Source organism: Melospiza georgiana, chromosome 17 (assembly GCF_028018845.1).
Source record: "Melospiza georgiana isolate bMelGeo1 chromosome 17, bMelGeo1.pri, whole genome shotgun sequence".
Classification (NCBI taxonomy): domain Eukaryota; kingdom Metazoa; phylum Chordata; class Aves; order Passeriformes; family Passerellidae; genus Melospiza; species Melospiza georgiana.
Genome location: NC_080446.1, coordinates 3698287 through 3721899, shown reverse-complemented (window position 1 = coordinate 3721899; position 23613 = coordinate 3698287). Strand labels below are relative to the sequence as shown.

Below are 23613 nucleotides of genomic sequence, written 5' to 3'. Positions count from 1 at the left end.
CCATAACTATATGTATAATCCAGAAGTCTTTTTGTGTCATTTATCGTATTTGTGTTAAATGATTTAATTCACTATTTTATGGCCAGGCCTCTATGCAGTTTTGCTGTGGACTCACCTGTCCTGAATAACCTGGCCCTGACCTGTGCTCTGTCCTTGCTGGGCAATCCTGAGGGTCCTCTCAGGCCCCTCTGTGCCTGCAGCCATGAAACTGAGCATTCCTTCCTCTCCTTTGCTTTAAACAATTGTTTATCCATGCAACAAAGTTTCCTTACATCCCCAGCTGTTTAAACAGCATTTATATAGCACTTACACACTGACAAACTTTGGAGTTTGTAATGTGTTTTTACTGATTCCCAACGTGTTTGCAAAACGTTTTTAAAGTGGGATGATTGTTCCCTTTTAGGCAGCTGAGTTGGTGAATTACAAAAATGCCAGCCAGGACTGAGATGCAGGTATGTGCTGATGGAGCAGGATATGAGTATTGATTGTTTTAATTACTAATTTGATTGTAAGGAAAGTCTTTAGTGTGTTAGGAAGAAATTTTCTTTTGACGTAGCTGGGTGGAAAGCAGGAGGAACTGTGAATTGCTGCTGATGAAAATAAATCATATGCATTCAACAGAGGTTAATCAACTTAGGGGATACTTAAGATCAAAATGTTGAAATCCAGTTGTAATTGAAAGAAATTTAGAAAGAATAAAGGGGCAAAATGGATAAAAGTAACTCAGAAGTGTAAAATACTCAATATACCAAGTAACGGGCATTGATACAACACTTCTGTAGGATTTTAGCTGTAATATGAGGAAACTAAAACCAGTTAAAGCAAATAATTAGAATCTCGGTGCATAAGTATTTGCAAATTAATGTATTAGATTGGGTGCTCTGTACTTAAGGTTTTATGTTTAATTATTTTGTGATTCAGAATATTTGCTTCAAGTGCAGCAGGTGATTGTGTAAAACTTGCATCAAATCTGTGTTAATTAGATGTGTTATATCAGTGTTAAGCATACAGTAATGCAGTTGCTTTGGTTATTGCTTACAGCTTGAAAAGTTAATTGATGAAGCTGCAGGAAAAAAGGATTTCCAATCCTTAGAACAATTTCTGGCCACAGAAGAATGTGAAAATGTCTCTCACAAATGCAGCAAACAGTTTGTCAACAAATTGGATAAGCTTCTGTGTTGGGTAATGTAATCATTGCATCAAAATCATCTACACCATCTTTGGAAGAGGGTGGAAAAGATTTTTTTCATTTGCCTTGATTGACACCAGCAGTTGATTTAAGAATCAAAAATAAATTTTATGAATGAAATCTCTCCTTCAAGCTGCAGTTAAGGTGGCTTTTGAGAACAAAAAAAGGTATCATTTTAATTAAATATACGTTCTTGTTGGACTTCAGACTAAAGCTCATGTTGTAATTCTGATTTCAGGCACTTGACAAACAAGAAGTCAAAAGCATTTCTACTTTACTAAATGCTATTCAGAAATGTGGGAAGAAAATGAGCATAGCAGGAGAAGATGGGCTCACAGCAATGATAAAACACGGCCTTGTTGGAAGGATAAGTAAAACCATAAAGCATCTGTGAACTCCTCAATAAATACATAAACAGCAATAAATGCATGAGCAGTGCTTCAGTGCTGAGCAGCTCAGTGTTTGATTGGGTCCTTGATTGAGTCAGAATTAAGAGATTTCCATAACTTTGCAACAAAGATTGTTCATATTTAAATGCTTTTTGCCATGTAACCCCTTCTAAAGGGATGCTGCTCTGTCCCAGTGAGGGTTTTGCAAATCCTGCAGTATATAATTAATTTAGATATGCTTACAGCAGCTGAAACAAGATTATGTATTTTCATGTGCTTTGTTGTATTGCTTTTGACTCGGGAATTAGAATTTCCTGGTGCCATTTAATTATTTCATTTTGGTTAATTCCCACAGCAGTGATTTTGTACCTGCTCTTTTGATTTTTTGGTGTTATTTTAACCTGCATGTTAGAATTAATAATTTGTAACTCAGCAAAAACTGAACAACAGATCCCACTTCCTTTTTGCTTTCCTCAGAGATTTCACTGGAGAAAATTAATGGCAAAATCAGATGAGAGTTCCTCAGTTGCCTTCTCGACTGCTTTAATAATAAACAAATAATGAATAAACAATATAATAATAATAAACCTGCAAATGAGAAACAACTGTTGAACAAATACTGTTCCCATTGAAACTCATGTAATTTATTGAAATTGAGGTTGTTTTAGTAACATAAATACTATTTAAAGTCATCTAGAACTCATCTTTTCTTGTTTTGCAGTTACTGAAGCCTGTTGCTTTCAGTGGTATGAAATACATTACAAGGGCCCAAAATAATAAACAAAATTTAATAACAAACACAACCAGGGTGATAACTTTATGCTTGTATTCATCAAACAACCCACTTCCATTCAGCCATTATCAATTTTCAGCTGCTTTGTCTGTGGAGGCAGGTGCCAAAGTAGATCTCCAGTTTTTGTGCTAAAAAGTCCTTAAAATCACCTGATTTTGTTAGGCCTGAGTGAAGGATTTCAGTCTGGGCTAACCTTGCTCAGCAGAGTGGGGCTGCTGTTGTTGCTTTAATCAATTATTTGATTATTATACAATCAAGAGTTTGTATAGTTTTACTGAAGTATAATACAAACCATTGTCCTGCTGCAGGCTATTAAAATAGATTTACCTTTGTTTTCCCTTTACATGGTCAATTGGTTTGAAAAGTTAAAAGGAATTTTGGTCCTCAGAGGAAATGAAAAGAATGAAATGATTACAACTCTGGCTGAGGATTTCTTCATCACATTGCTGGTAAAAATACATTGATAATAAAATTTGTTAAAGTAGTTGTTGCTAGTTTAGCAGTAAAAGGACTTTAAATATATTTCTATTTAATATCTTCCTCAAGTTAACATTACAATGACTTCTGAAATAGATTATAAATCATTTTGGTTAAACAGTTTGCTGTAGTCATGCTAATTTCTTGGCTGGCATCATGAAATTAAAAAAAAAAAACCAGTAACACTAAATGCTGAATTAACAAAAAAAACTTTAATCTTTATTAAATTTTGATTACCCCCATTATTGGGATGCTAATCCAGTTTATAAAATCTGTGAGTTTTCTTCTCTTCATAAAAATTGTTGTCATTGGTGAAACACTTTCAGTAAATTTAACTGAAATACAATTTTGGGAAAACACACTTGTTAGTAGGGATCATCTCTTAGATTTTTTGTTAAGGACAAAATAATTTCAAAATCCTAAATACTTTTTGATTACTTCCTTTGGGTACATTTTGCCTGTTTTTTTTTTTTTTTAATGCTGTAATATTTTCTTTATCAAAATGATTTGGTTTGTTTTTTTTTTTTATTGCAGGTTGTGTGTGATAGCAGACCTGAAGGTGAGCTTAAAAAGCAGAAGTGAGAGTTTAAAATGTCTTTTTCAGGACACACATTGGCCCACTTTTCTCATTCCTGTGGCATCACCTTTAGTTTGGGGTTTCTCTGTGGACAGATTTCCTTGTAACTTGCTGTGGTCAGTAATAAAAAAGCACAATAAGTCTCAGAGATGACAAATTACCTGAGTTATTCCTAAAAGAAGTTGTTTCTAAGGTCCTGTCCCAGCTGAGCACAGCCCAGTGATCCTTCCTTATTGACCTTGTCCTTGTGGGTATCACCCTGCCCTTCCCTTTCAGCGTGGCACTGGGGGGAAAGTCCCTACAGACTGTTTGGTGTCATGATCAAAGTGAAAGATTCATTTCCTTGGCCCTGGGGAGACAAATTCCAGCACCTGAGTTGTGTCTCAGAGAGCTGAGTTATGGAATTGACCAATTACATGTAAAAAATTAATAATTTCCTGCCCAGGGGAATTACACAGTGATGCACAGGAGTAGAAACATGGTTACTATAAATTGAAATAACTGTTCTGTTTTACATATCACTAATCCTTTATCAGAAGACAGACACACTGTATTTCATTTCATTTCATAATAATTTCATTTCTAAATGAAAATGAATCCTTGCCCAAATGTTTATGAGGGATACCAGACTCTTGACAGCTCTTTGATTTCTTTCTTTCCTGTTAGGTAAAATGCAAATACTAGAAAACTTTCTTCTGAGAACATGTTCCCTCATTACTGATGCAAGAATTAATATTTATGTTCAGCAGGAGGTAAACATCCTTCTTTCTAAGCAGCAGTTTCCTGGTTAGTGTGTTAGACTTTGTGGAGACAGTTCTTTAACAAAAAAGAGAATATTGTAGTGTTCTGGGATCAGAAGCATTGTATAATCTTTTTCTGGGAGTGTTTGTTGTTGTTTATATGTTGGGGTATTTCAGATTACTGACCTGTGGTTATGGGGCTTTTTGTTTGTTTATTGGGGTTTTTTAAGAGTAAATTGCAAACCAGTGATATTAAAGTTCTGGTGAGGAAGCTGTGTAAAAGCATAGCAAAAAATGAGCTCCACAAGTGCTAGAAATAGGGTTAAGGTTGTTGGTTGTAAATTCTTTAGTCACTTGCAGGAAATTTTCATTCCTTTCACTATCTCCAAATTTCTCCTGTTTGTTTTAGTAACTTCAGGTTGTCAGGGGATTTTCCCTCTAAAGAAAGGGAAAGGCTACATCCCCAAAGGAAAAGGTTTTTTTTTATTTAAAATTTAAGGTACGCTTATATTTAATAGCTAATTTAAAGTACACTTGAGCTCAGCAATCAACTTTAGACACAATTCTGGCTTTGGAAGATTTTCTGTATTTAAACCTGCAAATAAGAACCAACTGTTGAACAACTACTGTTCCCATTGAAACTAAAGTAATTGATTGAAGTTGTTTTAGCATGATAAATACCATTTAAAGTCATGTAAAATTTGTTGTCTTTTCTTGTTTTGCAGTTACTTAAGCTTTCTTCAGTGGTATGAAATACATTACAAGGGCTCAAAATAAGAATAACTCAGTTTAACAAACTTAGTTTATATTCCCTTTTTTCCACTCTTCTTAGGTAATAAAAAAACTGAATTTATTGCTTGACCAGATCCCTCGAGATTCCAAGAAAAAGATTCTTTCTACAAAGGAGATGTTGCTTGTCATGTAAATGATCTTCAGTAAAATTTTTATACTTTTTTATAGCATTCCATCATTTGCAGGGTTGGGAGGTGGTTTTTACTCTGCTGTTGTGCAGATTGGTCCCTGTTTAACTCAACTTCTGCACTTGCTGTGAATTCTCAGTGGTGGTGGCTGGGGACAGATATTCTCATGGGTTATTCTCCATCAGAAGCCTGAGTTTTCCTCTTTCCCAGTCTGAATCAGGCTTCTCCCCATCCCACTTGTCATACAATAATTAAACTCCTGTTTGTAAGGATGTGCTTTCCACAGTGGGTCAGTCACTGGAAGGTTGGGCTGTTTGCACTGGAAATCATTTTACAGCACTTTAGGAAAGCCAATAGAGTCAAAATTGTATCTGTCAGGTGATTCAGGTCCCCAGGCAGTGCTCCCAAAGGTATTTACCCCTTGGAACTCTTAACAGTTCCATGGAATCAGGGGTTTGTCTCATACTTTGAAAGTTTATAATAATTGTTATATGGCCTTTTGTTGCTGTCACATTTTGATGAAATGTTCCTTTGTTTGGCAGGAGTGAAATGGGGAGGACAATTTTGGATGCTGGAGGTGAGCATGGGACCTAATTTAGTATTGAGCTTAAAAATTAGCTGCACACCCATTAAGAAACCAGAGAAGGCATCTGGGAGCTGCAGAAAGTTATGGTTAGGGGTATCTGAAAAATATAAATACTGCATGAAAACAGTCTGCTACTGGAATGTTTCTGTCTGTTCAGTGTATGGAAAACTTATAGAAGTTTTTGGTTTTCTAGAATGAAAGATTCAAATAGGAAAAATGATAAACAAGTCAATCTTTGAGGCTGGGAGCTGTGGCCATGGGTAGCAGTACTGGAACTTCCCTCAGGGATCACTTTGGTATCCAGCAATTTCCCAGCTCAGAGAGATGAAAGTTGAAAATTTCTCTCTTGTTTAAACACCTGGTGTGGTTCTGACAGTCCTGGAAAGTTTGGTTGGTTTCATTTTGAAAAATACCTTGTTTAGCCATTGTTATTCCCACAGTTCTTTTTCTAATTATCCTTTATGGGTTGCATGTTTGGATCTGGTGGGATCTAGGTTAAGTTCAGCACTGCTTACCCCAATTTCCTGATACCATTTCCCACCTCAGTAGTTATTTCATCTGCTCCTGTGTGAATTCCCTTGTGCTGCAGACTATGACACACAAGTGGCCATCACAGAGGCTCTGTGCAGAATGGTGTCAGAGAAGCAAAGGAGAGTTCTGGCCTCCCAGTGGTTCCCCATGGAGTTTGTGTCCACTGCATTTAGAGGAATTAAAGATTCAGAGTTTGAGACAGTAAGTCACATGAAAAACATTTCCAGGGAGGGAAACTTCCATCTTACAATTCTTTAAGAAATTTATATGTTTTAATAGGACTGCAGAAAATTTCTCAACCAGGTGAATGGCATGCTTGGAGACAAAAGAAGGTAAAACTGATTTTTTAATGCTAATATATTTTCTTTTTTAGGATTTTATGTTGTGATTAAATTTCATGTTACCTCCTTGGGGTAAAAATCACTTGTTCAGATCTGCAAAATTTATTTACAGCATTACAGAATACTTGAAAAAATATCGTTTTCTTACAGGGTTTTTACATTCCCATGTTTATCAGCAGCTCTTGATGAGTATGAGGTAAGGTTTTCTGCCTTCTAGTTAAGAAAAAATAGAGATAAAAATAAGAAAATTATCTTTTATTCAGAAGTATAAAATAGGCATGGACTGAAAGTTTGTCAGGGGTTCAGACCAACATGAGACTTCTTAGCTGGGAGTAATCAGTGCTCTCTGCTCTTACTGTTTTATCTTATTCTTTTTTTTTTAGCTCCAGATACCATCAGATGAAAACCTGGAAGAGTTTTGGATTGATTTCAACATTGGCAGCAGGAGTATTTCCTTCTATGTGGCAGCAGAGGATGCAGTAAGCTGAGTTTTGTCTCCCTCTGGGCTCTCCTGAGGCAGCAAATCCACATTCCTTGGAGTGTGTCAGATTTTATTTCCCCATGTTCAATGTGTTGAACTTACATGCATTCCACTGATGATTGGGCTAAAAAAAAATCCAGATTTGTTGATATTTAGATCAAAGAATTTCACAGTAATGACTTCTAATGCTGTTTGGGAATAGTTAAACACATGCACAGTGAGAAACAGTGAAGCACAAGTTCCTGTCACTCTGTAACAGAGATGTAAAAAGTTGGAAATTTGTCACTGGATGACTTTGATCACTGGATTTCTTTTAATTGTGATATAATTTCTTTTAATTGTGATATTACACATAATAAATGTGTTTTTCATATAAGGACCAGCAGTGGGAAACAGTCATTATACAAGAAGAAGATGTCAACATGTACAGCCTGGAAGGTATTTGAACTCAAAAATGGGACCTTTCATTGTGTTCTAACTTGGATTTTCAGTCTAATTTCAATTTGATTAACCTTAAAGTACTTAATTCTAGCAAAGCAGCATTCTCACTTAAAATACTGTAGGAGCTGTTTTTATCAGGGACAGAACTGCACTGCAGTCACATCTGCACTTTGGTATGCTGGTGTGATTTTAGGAAAACAATTTAATAATTATGTCTTAGAGTTATTTCAATACAAAACAAGGCATAAAACAATGGCAGGTAACAATATTCCTTTTGAACTTGTTGGAACAGTAAATATCTGTAATTTGTCTGCAGCTATAGTAAGTAACCTTCAAAGAAAATTCTGTTTAATAATATACAGAATAAGTATTTCTAAAATACAAACATTATAATTTTTTTGCTAATAAAATAATGGTAGATTAGAGGGAATTAAATAAAATAGTAATCTTAGTACCTGAACTGAAGAATGTGTCATGTGTTGACAAAGATTATGTGAGATGCTGTTTAATTGAAGTGAAGCATCTTTTCAAATTTTGTTTTTGTCCAGAAAACAATTCAAAGAAATTATTAACAATAGATCTAAAAAGCCCAATGAGTGTGGGCACCCTTGAAGGAGAGAAATTTCTTTTCTGTTTTGATTCTATCTTGGAAATCAAAGATGTGACCATAAAGATTTATGGATTTCATAAATGTAAGGTAAGAATTTAAACACCTTTTTGAATAGTTTTAAATTGATTCAAACTCAGTGTCTCATTGCCATTAAAAGTTCCAGCTGGGATTGTTGGAATCTCTCCCTGCCAGGAGTTTCTGATTGACATCTCTGCTACAGAACTCATCATATGCTGAGCTTTGGCAAAGATGCTTAATAAGGACAAGGGGAAATGGCCTCAAGTTCCACCAGAGGAGGCTTTGGTTGGATTTTGGGAAAATCTTTCCACTGGAAGGGTTGTCCAGGCCTGGCCCAGGCTGCCAGAGCAGGGGTGGAGTCCCCATCCCTGGGGTTATGTAAGACACACAGGGATGTGGCACCTGGGGACATGGCTTAGTGCTCAGCAGTGCTGGACTCAGCACTGAAATGGTTCTTTCATCCCAACATTGAAAATGAATTGCAACAAGAATTTTCAGGCTGGAAAGAGAACACCATACCTTAATGTCAAATTGTGCATATTTCATTTTCCAGAAACACAGCCTGGTTGTTTAACAAATACTTCCAGAAATGATTCATGAGCTGTCTTGTTTTGCAGTGCAATTAACACTCTTGAATTTACTCATTTAGTAAAACATTCCAGCAAGCCTCACCTTACTCCTTTCTGCTTCTAACAAACTGCTCTGTCCTGAAGTCTGACTGAGGAACTCCTGAGGGATGAAACTGCTGTGAATTTGTACAGTCTGTTTTCCACTGTGATCTGATTTCAGACATCTATGATCTCTCACTTAAATATTTTGTTTCTTGTTTAAAAAAAGAGCAGAGTGTCTGTTTTGACAAATCCCTTTGCAGGATTTCAGCAAGAAGCAGTCTACATCAGTAGCCAAAACAAATGTCCACATTGTGTTTGATGAAAGTGGATCACAGGTATTCTGCCTCAGTGTGCTGAGATGGTTTCTTGGGGTTGTTTAATTAGTCTGATTATTCATAATTTATAAACAGTAAAAACAAGGACTTTAAAATATTAACAAGCACAGATAAGTCTAAAGCCAGGCAACTGGTGTCTAGTATGTATGTATTGTGTTTTTGGGGAGATATTAATATCCAAATCATAGAATAAAACAGACAAATATGCACAGGGCAAGTTCTTTTATGTGCATTGTTATTTGAAAGCCCATCCTTGTAACAAAAATAGTAATTAAGTTGGAAGTTTTTCAAACTAAAACTCTGTAACCTCTGAAGTTTATCAGAATCTCCAGTGGGGAATGTGTTACTTGGGGTAAAGAAGATGCTATGGGTATTTGTATAAAAATAAAACATTATAAAATCCAAATATTGTATACAAATTAAAAGAAATTAAAATACCCTATAGGTAATGGTACCAGAAAGTCAGTTGTCACCAGGATTCAAAGAAAAGTCTGGAGAGGAGAAACTCAGTAAATACAAAGCTCAGCAATCTCCTGGAAATTTGAAGAATCAGAGTAAAAGTAACAGTCAGGAAAAACTCCAAGGTGATTCCTCCAAGGTGAGCAGGGTTGTCAAAAAAAGAGGAGTAGGGAGAAAATGCATGTCAGGATAAATATTTGTAGTATTTAATAGTCTAAACACCTTCTTTGACAGCTGGAATATAGTCAGTACTGTAATAAAAGTTGGATTGTTTTTCTTAGACTTGACACTAAGCTAGAAAAATCTTTTGCTAAAACATTTGTTGGTATTTTGAAACTACGGTAACGTGACAGAAATAAAAAGGAATCGTTAATGATCTTTAGCCCACAATGCTCTGAGAATTCTCTTGAAAGAGAAGTTTTTGAGGATATGCTCAGATGTCCCAGTATGGAAAAGTGAAGTATGGCCTTAAATATGTAGCCCTGCTGGAGAGGGGCTACAAACTGAAACAGTTACTGTGTCTTCCTGGGGCAGTACTGGGTGTTCAGAAACCAATTTCTCCTTAGTTTGTAGCTTTTAGAATCTCCAGGGAATCCCTTGGTGGACAAGGGACAGGATTTGCCCATACTTCATTGAATTAATTTAGAAAACAAAAACCACAAATCTCAGTTTAAAAATATTTTGTTGAAATACAACTGCATGAAAATCACATTGCCTTGATGCCTGCAGCAGCAACAATTGACACTCCAAAAATGGACAAGAGACTCTTGGCAATAAATGTTCTGAATTCTTGTGCTGTCATGCTTCAATCAGTGTATTATGGTCAAGTTCTTTCTGCTCCTCAAGGTAACTCCATCCCGTAAAAGGAAAGTGTCTGAAGCATCTGTGCATGTTTCTAGAACTGCAAGTGTGTCCACAAGGAGTTCCTCTTTTTTTATCAGCACATGTAAGTTTGCAAGTGCTTTCAGGGTAAAAATACACTGTGAATGGTCTTTGAAACTCAGGCATGAACTGTGATCCTTGGCACAGCTGGAAATGAAAAGGAGAGAGGTAAAATCTTCTGAGCAAAAGCTTAAAACTTGAAATGTTTAAGGGGCACTTGCTCCTGGTGCATAGACAGGGTGTGGGACAGGGGGAACTGCCTTCCCAACAGCCCAGGGTCACCTGGCACTTCTGCTGCTGCTGTCAGGAACCAGCTGAGAGCTCAGTAAAAATATATTACACTGAAGTCTTTAAATAGAAACCAACTGTTTTATACCAGATCCAGCCTGTAACAGGCTTTGCTCCTGCCTCCAGACATCCACAATCATTGAGCTCTTAATCTCCACATAGCAGAGTTGGAATAAATGGAATTATTAAAGGTCCAGAAGGGGATGGTATCAAAACTAATCAGCTTTTGTTGGAGTTTGTGGAATAGCTGGGATAGTGGGCAAAGCATTTCCTTTTGTAATGGGAGAACTGATGGAGTTCTAACACTTCTCTGTTTTGTTTCAGCCACTCCTTTTAAAGGGAGGTGTAAATTGCCTTTGGAAATGACCAGCTCTACTAACAGGTCTGACAATGAAACAGTAAATGAGAGCAGAACAAAGAGTTTCTATCAGGAGCCTCCTGGAGTATGCATGTCCTCTGTAGCTAAGTCCTTTTCTTAGAATAACATTCATTTCTATTCTAATTTGTTCCTAATTCATATTTTAAAGGGCTAAAGTTTTACAGGTAGCAAGTCACTTTTAGAAAACAGTATGTTTTACTTTATTGCATTATATTTCCTTGCCCTCTGAAATTCAGGTTTGACATGTTTAAAGTCAGACTGAACTCTAACAAAATTAGGCCCAATTTGCATTCACTCATCAGTCCTAACCCCAGAATTATCTTCCTTTTTTCTGGAACCTCAGTTCTTCCTTTGTGTATAATAGGAGAAATGTGCATGCAATCACTTCTAATTTGCTATGCAGTAGTGAAATAGTCCTAAAACAGAGAATACACTCAGCTGTGCTTGTGAAATGTTCATGTCTTCATCTTCTACCATTTAAAGCATTGATTTTTTTAGTACATTTTTCGTCAGGCTTTCACTTCTGTAAAGCAAAAATACATAAATATTGTAAATGTCTGCCTTGCTCAGATTCAGGCCAAGCCCCAGACTATGGGACTCTGAAGCATTTTTTGATACAGCCATGCTTTGGTAAGGGCTGTGATGAACAGAATGTTTTGTTTAGAGCATTTCTTTGGCTTTTATGGGCTCTAAGTGGCAGTGTTACTTACTGTGCTTCTTGGAACGGGCAGAGATGCACAGCAGACAATGAATTCTGTGAAACAGCCCAGATTAGGAAGTCAGATACCAGGAATGAGGCAGAAATACATGGGAAAGCACTGGAACAGCACTTCCATGAAATGAGAACAAGAAAGTCACGTTTTATTAGAGAAAGCACAAGTTCATGAGGTTGTACTGCCTATGGTCCTGCACTAATATTTCCTTTTGGGTCTCATTCCACTGTAGCAAATGCGTTCTGAAGAAGTCATAAAAATGGTACCAGAGGCCACAGAAAACAAAGCTTTAGGCAAGTAATTTTACAAGCACTGGCAGTCCTTTTAAAATTATTTTAATTTTTTCTTTTGCCATAATAATTGACACCAAATTAATGTCTCATTTAGATGAAGTGTTAGATATTGTTCCTGATTCTCAACCAGTTGGGAGAAGCCACAAACCTTTGTAAGTACTGGAAAAAAATTCCAAGTCATTGTTGTCAGTCACTTTGAAGGGAGGATTTTCAAGCATCACCAGAATTGATGTTTTGTTGCAATGTAAAATGCTTTGCTATCTCTAAGATTTAATCATTTTCCTATTTATGATACACTTTTATTATAATTAAGACTCAAGTTGTGACAGTAGGATGGTGTTGTCTTTGTTAGGCTGCCTGGTCTTTTGGAGACTTCTTTTGATAAAACTGAAACATGGAAAAAAAGAACATTCCCTCTTCCTGAGAAGAATGGAACAGCTGGGGACAAGCAAAAGGCAAATCTGTCACTGGCACGTGCATCCCATCCAGGTGATGGTCACACTTGTCAACTGCTACTCTCAAAAATAGATTCAGAGAAACTAACTTGCAGTGATGATTGTTTATTCCTTTATTACTGTTGGTAGTGAAAGAGCTGTGACACAAAAAGCATTTATTCAGCTTTTTGAAGTACCTCTCCAGATAAATGAATGAAAAAAACAGAACCATTTGATCCAAATTGATCCCATCCTCAGTGGGGAGTCAGTGTTGATCATTTGGAACACAAACTGTTAAATACAGGAGGGAAAAATACTGAAGCTATCACTGAACCATGGTTTAAAACATTTCTTTCAGGCAGAGTGTGTGACACATCTTTCCATTCTGATCTTGCACAAGAGGACCCTGATGCTCTCCTCAGAAAAGAGACTGCAAACCCAAAACAGTCAAAGACAGTGAGTTTTTTACTTTTGTTTCTTTCACTTGCATTTAAGAGAATTGTCCCATTTTCAGTGATTCAAAACTGATGGGTTTTCTGTCATTCAAGGGAAAATGGTTCTCAAATTCATGTAATTTAATCCGTTAAGAGGCGTTTCATAAAGTTTAGGGGGTTCTTAAGAACCTGAAGTTCTGTTTGCAGCTTTGTTCTTCTGTTTAATGTTGGGTGTTAAACTGTTTTTATAGAAACCAAAGTCTAAAGAAATGGCAGATGCAGCCAAATCACTGATCAGTAAAATCAGTGACAGATACAGAGACAAGAGTGATGAGAAGAGCAAAGCAAGAGATTCCCTGGGCTTTAACAGGTACAATGTGAACCTTTGGTGCTGAGCTTTTGTGTGCCTCTGGCTGTCTCTGTGATGTACCCATGAATGCTGATAAATGAAAGGGGCTGGGCTCTTTTAATCCATCTTTTAACTGATGTTGTATTTAAATGCATGAATAAATTTACTGGGTTTGATGAGGGTTTTTTATATAGGCAGTGTTCTAATGCATATATTCTAATTAGCATTTAACGAAATGTATCTTTATTTTTAGGACACATTTAAATAAATCCTGGTTCTCCAAGGTAACACATTTGTGCTTTTTTTTGGAATTGTTTTTAATATGTTAATGCATGATGGAAGTCAATAGGTGTAAAGGGAAAGTTCATAAATACCATTGAATATTAATGATCTGTAGATGTTAATGATGCATTGGCTGCAGATTTGTTTTGCCATATTGAACTGTTGCTAATCAACCTGATTATCTTCATAACGAACAAAAGAAGTTGCTTTTTGAGATGACAGTGTCTGTGAATGCACAGTCCAAATTTGACAGAGGAGCTAACTTCTCTTTTATGGATAGGAAGAAGTTCAGGACAGGACCCTAAAAACTGCTTCTTTTCTTAATATAACTGCTGGTCATGTTCTGTAAGTAGTTTCAACATTTTCAAACACAGTTTCTGATTACTCACACCTGATTCTGTGAATTTTTCATTAATTCAGTCACAAAATTGATCTCTGCCTGTTTGACAGGGATGATGTCTACAACTTTAACATCAGCGGGTTTGATGAGCCTACAATCAAGCTTGGAGTAAGAAATAACTAAAATTTATGTTATGAATAGAATAGAAAGGAAATCGGTCAAATTTTGTACTGAAAATATAATTAAGATCTGAAAATTCAAATTATATCAGTGAACTAAGTGGGGGAGAAAGTTTGTCTTGTAAATACCTCCAGCATCCTCAAATATTGAACAATAGACTCTGTCTTTAGATTCTGGCCACTTCAGGCTATGAAGATGTTTTTCCTGAATTAAGAATTAAACTGTGTGTTAGGAGTATCATTATTTTAAATTATCCTGAAAATGTTATTGGCATCTTTCTAATCCTCATTTTAAAGACTTCTTTGTGCAGATACTTTAGCAAAAAGAAAATCTAATGATGATAAAAGGTATTTTTGCTTCTTGTGGCTCAGAGGAGTGAATTGGGGAAGGTTGTGAAGCAGGTGGGTGGGAGCTCTTGTATTGCTCTGAGATCCTGAAAGCTCAGTCAGTTGCTGTTGGTTTTAACTGTCAGTTTTATTAAATAAATTCTAAGGTAGAAATTATTACCCTTAATTACTGAGTGTAATAACTAAGGAATAAAACCTCCTTAGCAGTTACTGGCTGGTGACCTGCTTAATTTTGTACAGATTTTGTAACCATTGAAAATCTTCCTTTGTTTCTTCTCTGTTTGCATTTTTAGATCCAAGAATTGCGTGTGACTGAGCTGAGTGTTCATACAGAGGCAAACAGGAAAGGGTAGGATGTTCTGTTTTGGTTGCTGATTCTCCTGGAACAGCCTGAACTCTGCAGCAGGCAGTCACAATATTCCAGGGAGTGCTGCATGACAAGAATATCTTGGCTCTGTTGGTTTTTTAAGCAATAAACATTGCTGTGTTCTAGGCTGTTCCTGGGTGGCCCTTTGGGAAGGTGATAAAAAGGAAAGGATGTGTTCCATGAAGGAAATAGTTCTCCTCATGGAATACTACAGGGAGAGAAATAGATTGAGATGGTTTTTGGTTAATGATCCTCCTGGAAAGGGCTTTGTTGCTGTGTACTCCTACTGATAATTGGGAAACAAACACAACCTTTAGGGTTTAAGGTGAACAGGTAGTCCCAAAATAATGTGGAAACAAAAGTAGATACCTTTGTTTGAATGCTTAATCCAGATATCATGGGAATAGTAAAAAGCTTTAGAAGAACTATTTTAAAATGTATTGTTTAAAGATGAGTTTTATTTCTCTGATTAAGGAACACAGCCATCAATAAATCCAGCACAGAAGGGAAGGGAGGAAAGAAGGTAAGGCTTAGATTTTTATGGATCAGCACAGCTTGTCCTCCTGCCTTTAAATCCCAGTTATGTAAGCAGGCTGTGTATAAAAATTAATAACTTAGGAACTTTTTTGGGTTTTGTAGACCAGAAACAATCGAGGCAAGAAGCATCTCTTTAGTGACTCAGACACAGAAAACAGAGGGGATGACAGCAAGACAGAGATTAGCTGGCTGCAGGAATCCAAGAGGAAACCTAAAGCCCAGATAATTGATTACAGTAGAAGTAAAAAACCAGGGAAACCAATGACCACGGACAAAAGTAAGAATTTTTTTCCATATTTCTGAAGAATGCTGCAGTAATTGGTCCATAGGTGCAAAGTGCACAGCATGACATGTGCTGTGTTGCAAATGTCATATGTTTTTGTTGTCTTGTTGCCAAGCAGAAAGAATTTCCAAGTTAGTTCTAATAATTTATAAAGATCAATTTACATAAATCCTGTACTTTAATATAGAAAACTCTGGAAGGATAAGACAGGTACAAGTTATTGTTAATTTTATAAAAGTCTTTTTCAAAATAATGGGCTGAAAGCAGTTACTGGATCAATTTGTGGGCATGAAAGTGATTCTGTTATTTTACAGCTGAAACTAATGTCAAACATTTGAGTATTTTCCTGATTTTTCAACCTTCTTGTATTGTAGCAGCAAAAAAATCCTTGGAACCTGCTTTCCACATGGAAAAAGCTAAAGGCAAAAATGCAAATAAGAAAAAGGTAAATGTGAATTTGTAGCTAGAATTTTAATATGGATTAAAAATCTCTTCAGTCCCCCCAGCAACTGTTCTAAAATAATTTTCGTAAATATGTGACATTTCTCCCAGATCACTTGTTAAATACAGTTTATTTTTTCAAGTACTGTATTCTTTTCATATAATATTTAGCTGGTTTTTCAGTCAGGAGTGAGGTAGAATGATTTTCTACATTGGGTGCTGTTTTTAGTGGATTGATAGTTGGATTCTCTGAGCTTTGGTAAAAAGCTTTTTAAACCTTTTTAATTTCAAGTAATCAAGTTATCTGCCATTTTATCTTATGTATGTATTAATCACTCTTGTTAACTGAAGATGATTTTATTCTTCCAAAGATAAACAAATGTAAACCCCAGAATTCAAAACTGGATGAAATGATGGTAAAATCCACCAGAGAAAAACTCCCTCGAAGAGCAGCAGCAACAAAAAATTACAAAGAGCCTTCCAGTTCTGAGTCTGAGACTGAAGAAAGGATTCCAACATGCACCTCCAGGGAGGAGAAATCCAAAATTCAGGTGTGCAGTTCCACTTAAAAATCCTTTCCTGCCATGTTTTTCAAAGCAAACTGTGCTCTGCTTTGTACTTGGTACTCCTGAATTTTAAGTGCCCAACATAAGCAAATTGAAGTTAATTGATTTTTTTTAATATTGCCCCTTTTTTAATGATGAGTATTGAGCTGCTAAGAAAATCAGTCCTGAATAATCTTCTTATTCATAATAGATTTTAGTTTCTATTTATGAGATTTACTCTGCTGCAAAGAACTACTGTGTGCTGTATTCTGAAAATGTGACAATATTTTGAAAATGTCCTTAAATTGGGAGGGTTCAGTGAGCCAAATCTTGTTGAGCTGCTGGTAATGCTGTGTCAATACATTTGCTGAGTATCCAAATGGATTTTTAGTGAAGGAACACTTGTTGCTGAAACATTTTCATTGTTTTAGCATAACATGTCAATAGATATGAAAAGGTTTATAAACTTTATTCATTAAATCCTGAAACATCAGTGATTGCCTCCAGTAGTTAAGTAGTTTATAAGAATAGAAATTTGTGTTGAGTTAAAGAAATTCTGAGTTTATTAATGTTGGAAAACCTGATCTGCTTATGGATTTAAGTACTTCTTGGTGGTCCTTCTGCTTGATCAATGTTAATAGATAATAAATCTCTATCTCTCCTTATCAGCTTTCAAGGACACTGTGGTTACAAAGATGTTTATATAACTTTTGTATTTTGATAGAAACACATGAGTGGGCCAAACAAGGAATACAAGCAGCCAAAGGTGCTGCAGGCTGTACCTGTGGAGCCCAAGAGAGTGGACAGCTATGTGCAGAAAGCACTGGCTGAATGCAGGAGTTCTGCAGAGCACAGGGAGCTGGAGATGCCTTCAGCTGAGAGCCCTGCCTCCCTTGAGACAATGAGAGGTAGGTGCTTTCACTTCTCATTTCCAGCAGTGCTGAAACAAGAGATGGAGGTTAACTGAGCGTTATCACAGCAGTACCATTTAACATTTATTTCATGCTTTTAAAATGAGATATCCCATAATTCCAGTTGTTCCACAGAATTTAGGGAATTGTATTAGATGTCACTAACACATCTGTAGGTTGGTGCAATTGTTTGACATCAGGGTAATACAGAAACACATTATGTCAGTGTTAGAATAAATCTGGTACTGCTGAAAGTGGCAGAGGGAGAAAGGGGCAGGGTGGCAAGGCCTGTGCCAAATCCCACACATCTGAGACTTGGAAATTGCCAGGGCTGGAGCAGGAGCAGTGTGGGGCTTTGCTGCCCCTGTGCAAGTCCCCCTCTGGTGCTGACAGTGCAGGAATTGTCCCCAGGTGCTGAGAGGGTGTCAGGAGGTGCCAGCCCAGAGCCCAGCTCCAGTGAGAGGTCACTTGGTCTGCAGGAGTCGTCACCAGGAGACAGGGAAATGCTGAACTCTGAGAAGGGATCCTCTCCCAGTAATTTCTGTCCACAAAACAAGAGTATGCAAAGCCTGGCTGTAACTGAATCCCCTGAGACAACAAAGTTGGCATTTGGGAGGAAAATCTTCTCACCAGTTTTAACTGAAGCATCATTGGTAAGAGCATTAACCTTTCTCTAGAGTTGTTTTAACTGAAATTGTTCCATTTGCCTGCCAACTGGTTTTTGCTTCTTCTCTCAATAATGCTTGGGGTTTTTTGTTCATGTGCAGCTCAGCTTAACCACATATAAAACTGTCAGTGGCAAAAATTCCAAGGGAGCTGCAGCAGAAATCTGTAATAATAATGAAGATTCAAGTTTCCAATGTCACATTTCAGACACGTTTTCTGTTAAAGGAAAGCTTCAGGATATCACTAAACCTATCCCCAAGAATAAGGAAGAGGTATGTTCCTGAGTTCTTTGCTCTTCAGAAGAGACCTGCAGCTTTTTGCTTTATCAGCTTACATTGATGGTGTTTAAGGGACATCTCCTGTCAGTAATGATTTTTTTCCCTCAATGTGCAGCTCAGTTTAACAGCATATAAAGCTGACAGTGGAAAACACACAAAGGGAGCTGTGCTGGAAACAGGGAATAACAGTGAGGATTCCAGTCCCCAGTCTTGCTTTTCAGACATTTCTGCTAAAGGCAAGCTCCAGGATCCCCCCAAACCTCTCCCTAAAAGTAAAGAGGTGAGTTAGTGCATTCCTTGCTCTCCAGGACAGAGCTGCAGCTTGGCATCTCTGTCATCTCCTCTCCACGTGCTGAGGTTTAGGGGAAATGCATCTCAGTATTTAACACAGACTTTGGGACCTGCTAATAGTTAATTTTTAAATATTGGAGATAAATTAGATAATTATCATCTGGATACAGTGAAAGAATTATAGCCCAACAAGATCAGTTACAATACATATGTAAAAAAATATAACAGGGAGTCAATATTTTCTTAGTGATTTCCAATAAAAAATAAATTATTTTTCACAACATAAATGTGAGTTTCTGATGGACACTTCTAAAAGCAATTTAATTTTGAAGCTAATAAATAAATCAATGACTTTTCTTTTAGGATTGTGTTGCACCATCCCCATTGTCTGCTTCCAGCAGGAGTAGAGTACAGTCTTGGATTAGAGAACCTTATTGCCCCATGAATGAGTCAGGTACAGACATTTCATTTAAAGAAAAAGACTTCCTATGTGTCTCCATAAGGGTTGAGAAAAATGTTTTATTTGGCATAATAATATGGTCAAAGTTTTTAAATCTTCTTATAGTTCATATATTTTCAGTACTATTCAATTTCTTACTCGTTTTCTCATTTTCTCTGCTGTTTTAATTATCCCAAAAAAAACTGAAAATGAGGCTCCAAAATGCAGCTTTAGTAAAGAGTTAGTTGTACTCCAGATAAAAAGTTAGAGGTGCTCCTACTGATACTCTGGGGATAATGGTTTTATCAGAAAAAATCCCAGACTTGCTCATCAGTCAGAGTTCAGTTGAACAGCCCTCTATAAATGTGATAGTTATTAATTTCTATATAATTCTCATGATTTAAAGCCAAGGTACATCCTCCTAGAGTTTGCATCCAACGTGTCAATAAAATCTTGTTTATCCTCCCATCTCGTTGTAAATAATGCTAAAATTCAGCGTTGTTTCCATGTTTATTGTAGGACCAAGCCTACCAACATTCCTCAAACGAACTTACCCCAGTGCCACAGAGGGCAGCTCTGATGAGGCAGAAACAAGCAAAGAGGAGGAAAAGAAAGGAAGAAGAAAAATTAGTTTACAGCCCAAAAAATTATTTAAAACAGATGATGCTGCTACTTGCAGAGGTTGGTCATGGACTGACAGTGCAAAGTTTTACAATAATGTGACAAATTCAAGTTTTAACAAGGAAAGAGAATCTCTATAAAAAGGCATTTTATATGTTAAAGCAAAGAATAAACAATGCTAAATATTTAGAGACAGGATCCATAGGAAAAGTCAGAAAATTGATATGCAAATAGAACCAGATTCTAATCTAATTGATGATATTACTTTATTTAGAACAAAAGCTGTCCTAACTTCAGACTGGGGACTTTATAATACTGAATTTGACTTTTTTTTTTGTTCTCTTCAGTGTCTGAAAGTGTCTCCACTCAATCTGCAAATGACCTGTCTGGTTTGGATGCAGAATTCTGGAAGCCTGATTGCTCAACCATCAGCATTTGTCAGCAGCTCCAGAAGGAATTTGCCAAGAAAATTGAGGCAAGACCCTTCACGTGCATCACCTGGGGAGTACATGAGCACACGGGTGACACTTGGCTTGCACCACACCATTACATTTTTAAAGGGGGTTTGTTGTGATATGAAGCAGTTACAGTACTGAATATTACAGTTAGTTTTTTTTTTCTAAAGTGCAAATAATCTGAATTTGATGTTCAAACACCCTCTTAGAACCGCTCCAGGAAAATGGACAATTTTAATAAGCAAACACTGAGAGCTGCCCATCAGCGTTTGGCCACCATGAGTTACCAGCTCCATGAATGCAGGTCAGTAATGGCAGATTCCTGTTACAACATCCTTAAAGTGCAGTGAATACCTTCTGCAAGTAACCTGGTTTGTTTTGGTAGGATCAGGCAGCTGGACAAATTTCATTTTACTCTCACTGAGGAGCTTGAGAAGTTTGAAAAGGACTCTCAGTCCCTGAAAATCATGGAAAAAGAATTCTCGGTTTGTATTTTAGTTGTTTGATTGTGGGTAAAAGGGAATTCTTTGGAATCTGTAGATCATTGACATCATCTTTAATTTAATATTATTAATGTTGATTCTCAAAGCCCTTACCTTTTTGCTTCTAGTCGTGTCAAATTTCAAATAATGCCTTTGGGGTGTCAGGATGCCCTTGGAATGCCAAGGTCACTCTGTATTTTCCTGCATGTACCCACTGCATGAACTCCTGTGTGTTTTTCCTCCTACAATAAGCTACAAGTGCTTTAATGGGCTGGGTGTTTCCAGCTCCTGTGGGGGCTGTGTAACTCCTGCCCCTTCTGTGTTCAGCCTGTAGTTGTCATTTGGTTCATATTAGAAATTAATGACTTTTAGTTTGGAAAATCAGTTCCCATTGATTAATATCTCTTAATATTTTTCTTTCCAGACCTTTTGGAAAAAGCATTCCCACACTTTTAGTATGTACATGAAAAATGAGCAGCAGAGGTCAGTAGGGTTCACTAATCCTGAGATTTCTGTTCTGTTCACTTGAGGGAGATCAGCACAACTTCTCTCTGCAACTCCTTCCATAAAAGAGAGATGGTTGATGAGAAACTGAGATTAAAATGTTCATGTAATTATTCTCCAGTTAAACTTCTCCACCTAGCTGAGGGACTGTTCCAGCAGTAACAGTGTTGGGGATATTTATCCATCCTTTAAATGTAAATAGACTCCCAACAATGGCATGTATTTGTGCTCATTATAGCAAGTTCTTATGTAGCAAAGCTGTTTAAACTGCCTTTATTTCTTTAGAATTCAGATTCTTAAAACTTCATTTGAAAAGAATATCTACCATTCTGTTGACTGTGAAGAAAATGTTTTTACTTCAGAGGTATGGTGAACTTGTGTTTTGCTTATTGAAATAATTCCTCAGTTGCACCCACAGATACCAATATTAACTTTTTTCCCTGAAGATTTTATCCTCAGCATTATATTAATGATACATAATAATTTTTTTAGCTTTTGCCATAAAATGTCCCTTAATTTCACAATATTCAGTGTTTATGCCTAGATTTCATCCATGCAAGGTGTGTGCAGTTCTCAGGACTTATTCTGGATTCTGTGATTTTGTTTACTGGTGTTACTCATCCAAGAAAGAAAAAATTTAAAACATCCTTTTCCAAAGGCAGGTGCATCTGCAACTCTTGGTTATGAGACATTTAGGGAAATCACTGTTTGCTTGAAAATGTGGTGGCAGTTGTGAACAGAGGAGATGCATTCAGTGTCTTTTTGTAGATGCATCTGCTGAAAGAAGACATAAAAGGACTCCAAGAGAAATTTCTAAAAGAAATGGTAAATAAATTTATCTTGTCCTCATTTTTATTTATTGTTTTGCAGTTTGAACACTAAATTACTAAAATTTTGATTTCTAGTCCCCTATCAAAAATAAAAGTTAATCAGAAAACAAATGTCACTTTATTTAAAACCTCACCTGAGGGATGGGAGCCACAGGGAGATGTGAATGGTCTTGTGTAGTTCTGTCCTAATGCTGAAAAGTTCATCTTTCTTAGACTAAGCAGCATGTACAGTGCACCAGGATTGCAATACATGGAATAAAATCTGCCTTTTTTCAAAAGCATGTGATAAATACAGTGTAATAAAAGTGATAAATGTAATTTTTTTTGTACAGCAAGAAGAGGAGCTGTGTAACGTTCGCAGGGGATTGCAGACTTTGTTTCAATCAAAGACAGAATTCTGAAGTAATTTTTCAGATTCTTTCCTGAAATTCAAGGTGAATATAAACATTTTTGTAATGGAAAATATGGTAACTTTTTCTTTTTTTTGTCACACTCAAAGACACTACTTTAATGAAAGCATATTTTCCTTAATAATATTAAAATCTGTGGATAAAACTTACCCACTCACCTGTGAGATTTGGAATTATTTTACTGAGTCTGTAATATGCCATTTTATTTTTAGCAAATGCTACTTCTAAATACTTCTTTAACAATTTTTATAGGTTACTTAACTGACTTGCAGAGAAATTACTTTGAATTTCACTTTGAATCAATGTTTTGATCCAGAATACAAGCCAGGAATTATTAGGGACCAAACCACCTGGTTTGATCTCAGTCCTGTTTGTCTGTGGTGTTAGACTTCAGCAGGATTTTCTGAGAGAACACTCTCAACACTTGTGTTGGAACTGTATTGCAAATAGTTCTATTAAACAAGTCAAGAAAAACAGATGCTGTCTGTTGGGTTTTTTACTCAATATCATTGTTATTTTGCTTTAAATCAGTAAGAAGTCAGATAAAGCTGCTGTGCAAATATTTTGGGTAAGAATTTTAAAGCCACAAGGCTATTTTGTCTCTCTGGAAATAATTACACTGAAATTTCCAGTAAATGATTTGGTCCACTCATCCCATTTACATCAGTGTGCAAATGTTTTCTGAGCTTCTGGTTTTTGTGTGGTTTGGGGGTTTTTTTTGGGCCTGTGCTCACTGTGATCTCCACTAGATGGACTCCTTGAGATGTTAAACTTTTCTCTCCACTGCTGTGATTGAATTTCATCAGAATGAAACAGGACTTGTCTCTGAACTGTACACGGTTTAAAAGTGCACTGCAAGGCCCAAATTCTTTCTTACAATGAGGCCACGTGGGAAAAATAATAACTAAAAACTAAACTTGTTTTTAGTTATGGACAGGAGTTGTGCCCTGCAGGCCTGTCTCCCTTTCCCGCTGGGAGGAAGAACAGCCCCCCTGAGCCAAATGTGCCCTCTGAGGTGGGATCCCAAATTCCAGCAGGAATCCACGGCCCAGGGATGTCCAGGCACCTCCCCAGCCCCCAGAGCAGGCAGTGCTGAGGGCTCAGTGCCTCTGGAATTGTCACAGCTTGTGCCTC

The 23613-nt window shown here is 36.8% G+C and overlaps 1 protein-coding gene across 1 annotated transcript; it reads left to right on the top strand.

Moving 5' to 3' along the window:
* Window positions 1-428: 428 nt before the first annotated feature.
* Window positions 429-23343, top strand: SYCP2 (synaptonemal complex protein 2). The gene is made up of 44 exons (XM_058036318.1): window positions 429-452; window positions 1042-1182; window positions 1428-1556; window positions 2716-2820; window positions 3383-3407; window positions 4092-4177; window positions 4998-5086; window positions 5628-5662; window positions 6261-6403; window positions 6482-6534; window positions 6694-6739; window positions 6927-7022; window positions 7402-7462; window positions 8014-8162; window positions 8965-9039; window positions 9485-9637; window positions 10345-10444; window positions 10993-11111; window positions 11993-12053; window positions 12148-12205; window positions 12406-12542; window positions 12846-12943; window positions 13173-13291; window positions 13524-13554; window positions 13833-13897; window positions 14003-14060; window positions 14713-14768; window positions 15261-15309; window positions 15426-15600; window positions 15984-16051; window positions 16419-16598; window positions 17317-17500; window positions 17915-18156; window positions 18271-18441; window positions 18563-18727; window positions 19102-19192; window positions 19697-19858; window positions 20146-20273; window positions 20463-20557; window positions 20639-20738; window positions 21160-21218; window positions 21525-21603; window positions 22008-22064; window positions 22402-23343. The coding sequence occupies exons 1-44, from the start codon at window positions 429-431 to the stop codon at window positions 22468-22470; spliced, it is 4386 nt and encodes a 1461-aa protein (XP_057892301.1). The 3' UTR covers window positions 22471-23343.
* The last annotated feature ends 270 nt before the right edge of the window (window positions 23344-23613 follow it).

Bases quoted from the DNA above. Each gene is read 5' to 3' on its own strand.
- SYCP2 (XM_058036318.1), top strand. From the start codon at position 429: ATGCCAGCCAGGACTGAGATGCAG. The intron at 14,061-14,712 runs GTAAGAAATAAC...TTGCATTTTTAG, and splicing joins AGCCTACAATCAAGCTTGGA to ATCCAAGAATTGCGTGTGAC. The intron at 15,601-15,983 runs GTAAGAATTTTT...GTATTGTAGCAG, and splicing joins ACCAATGACCACGGACAAAA to CAAAAAAATCCTTGGAACCT.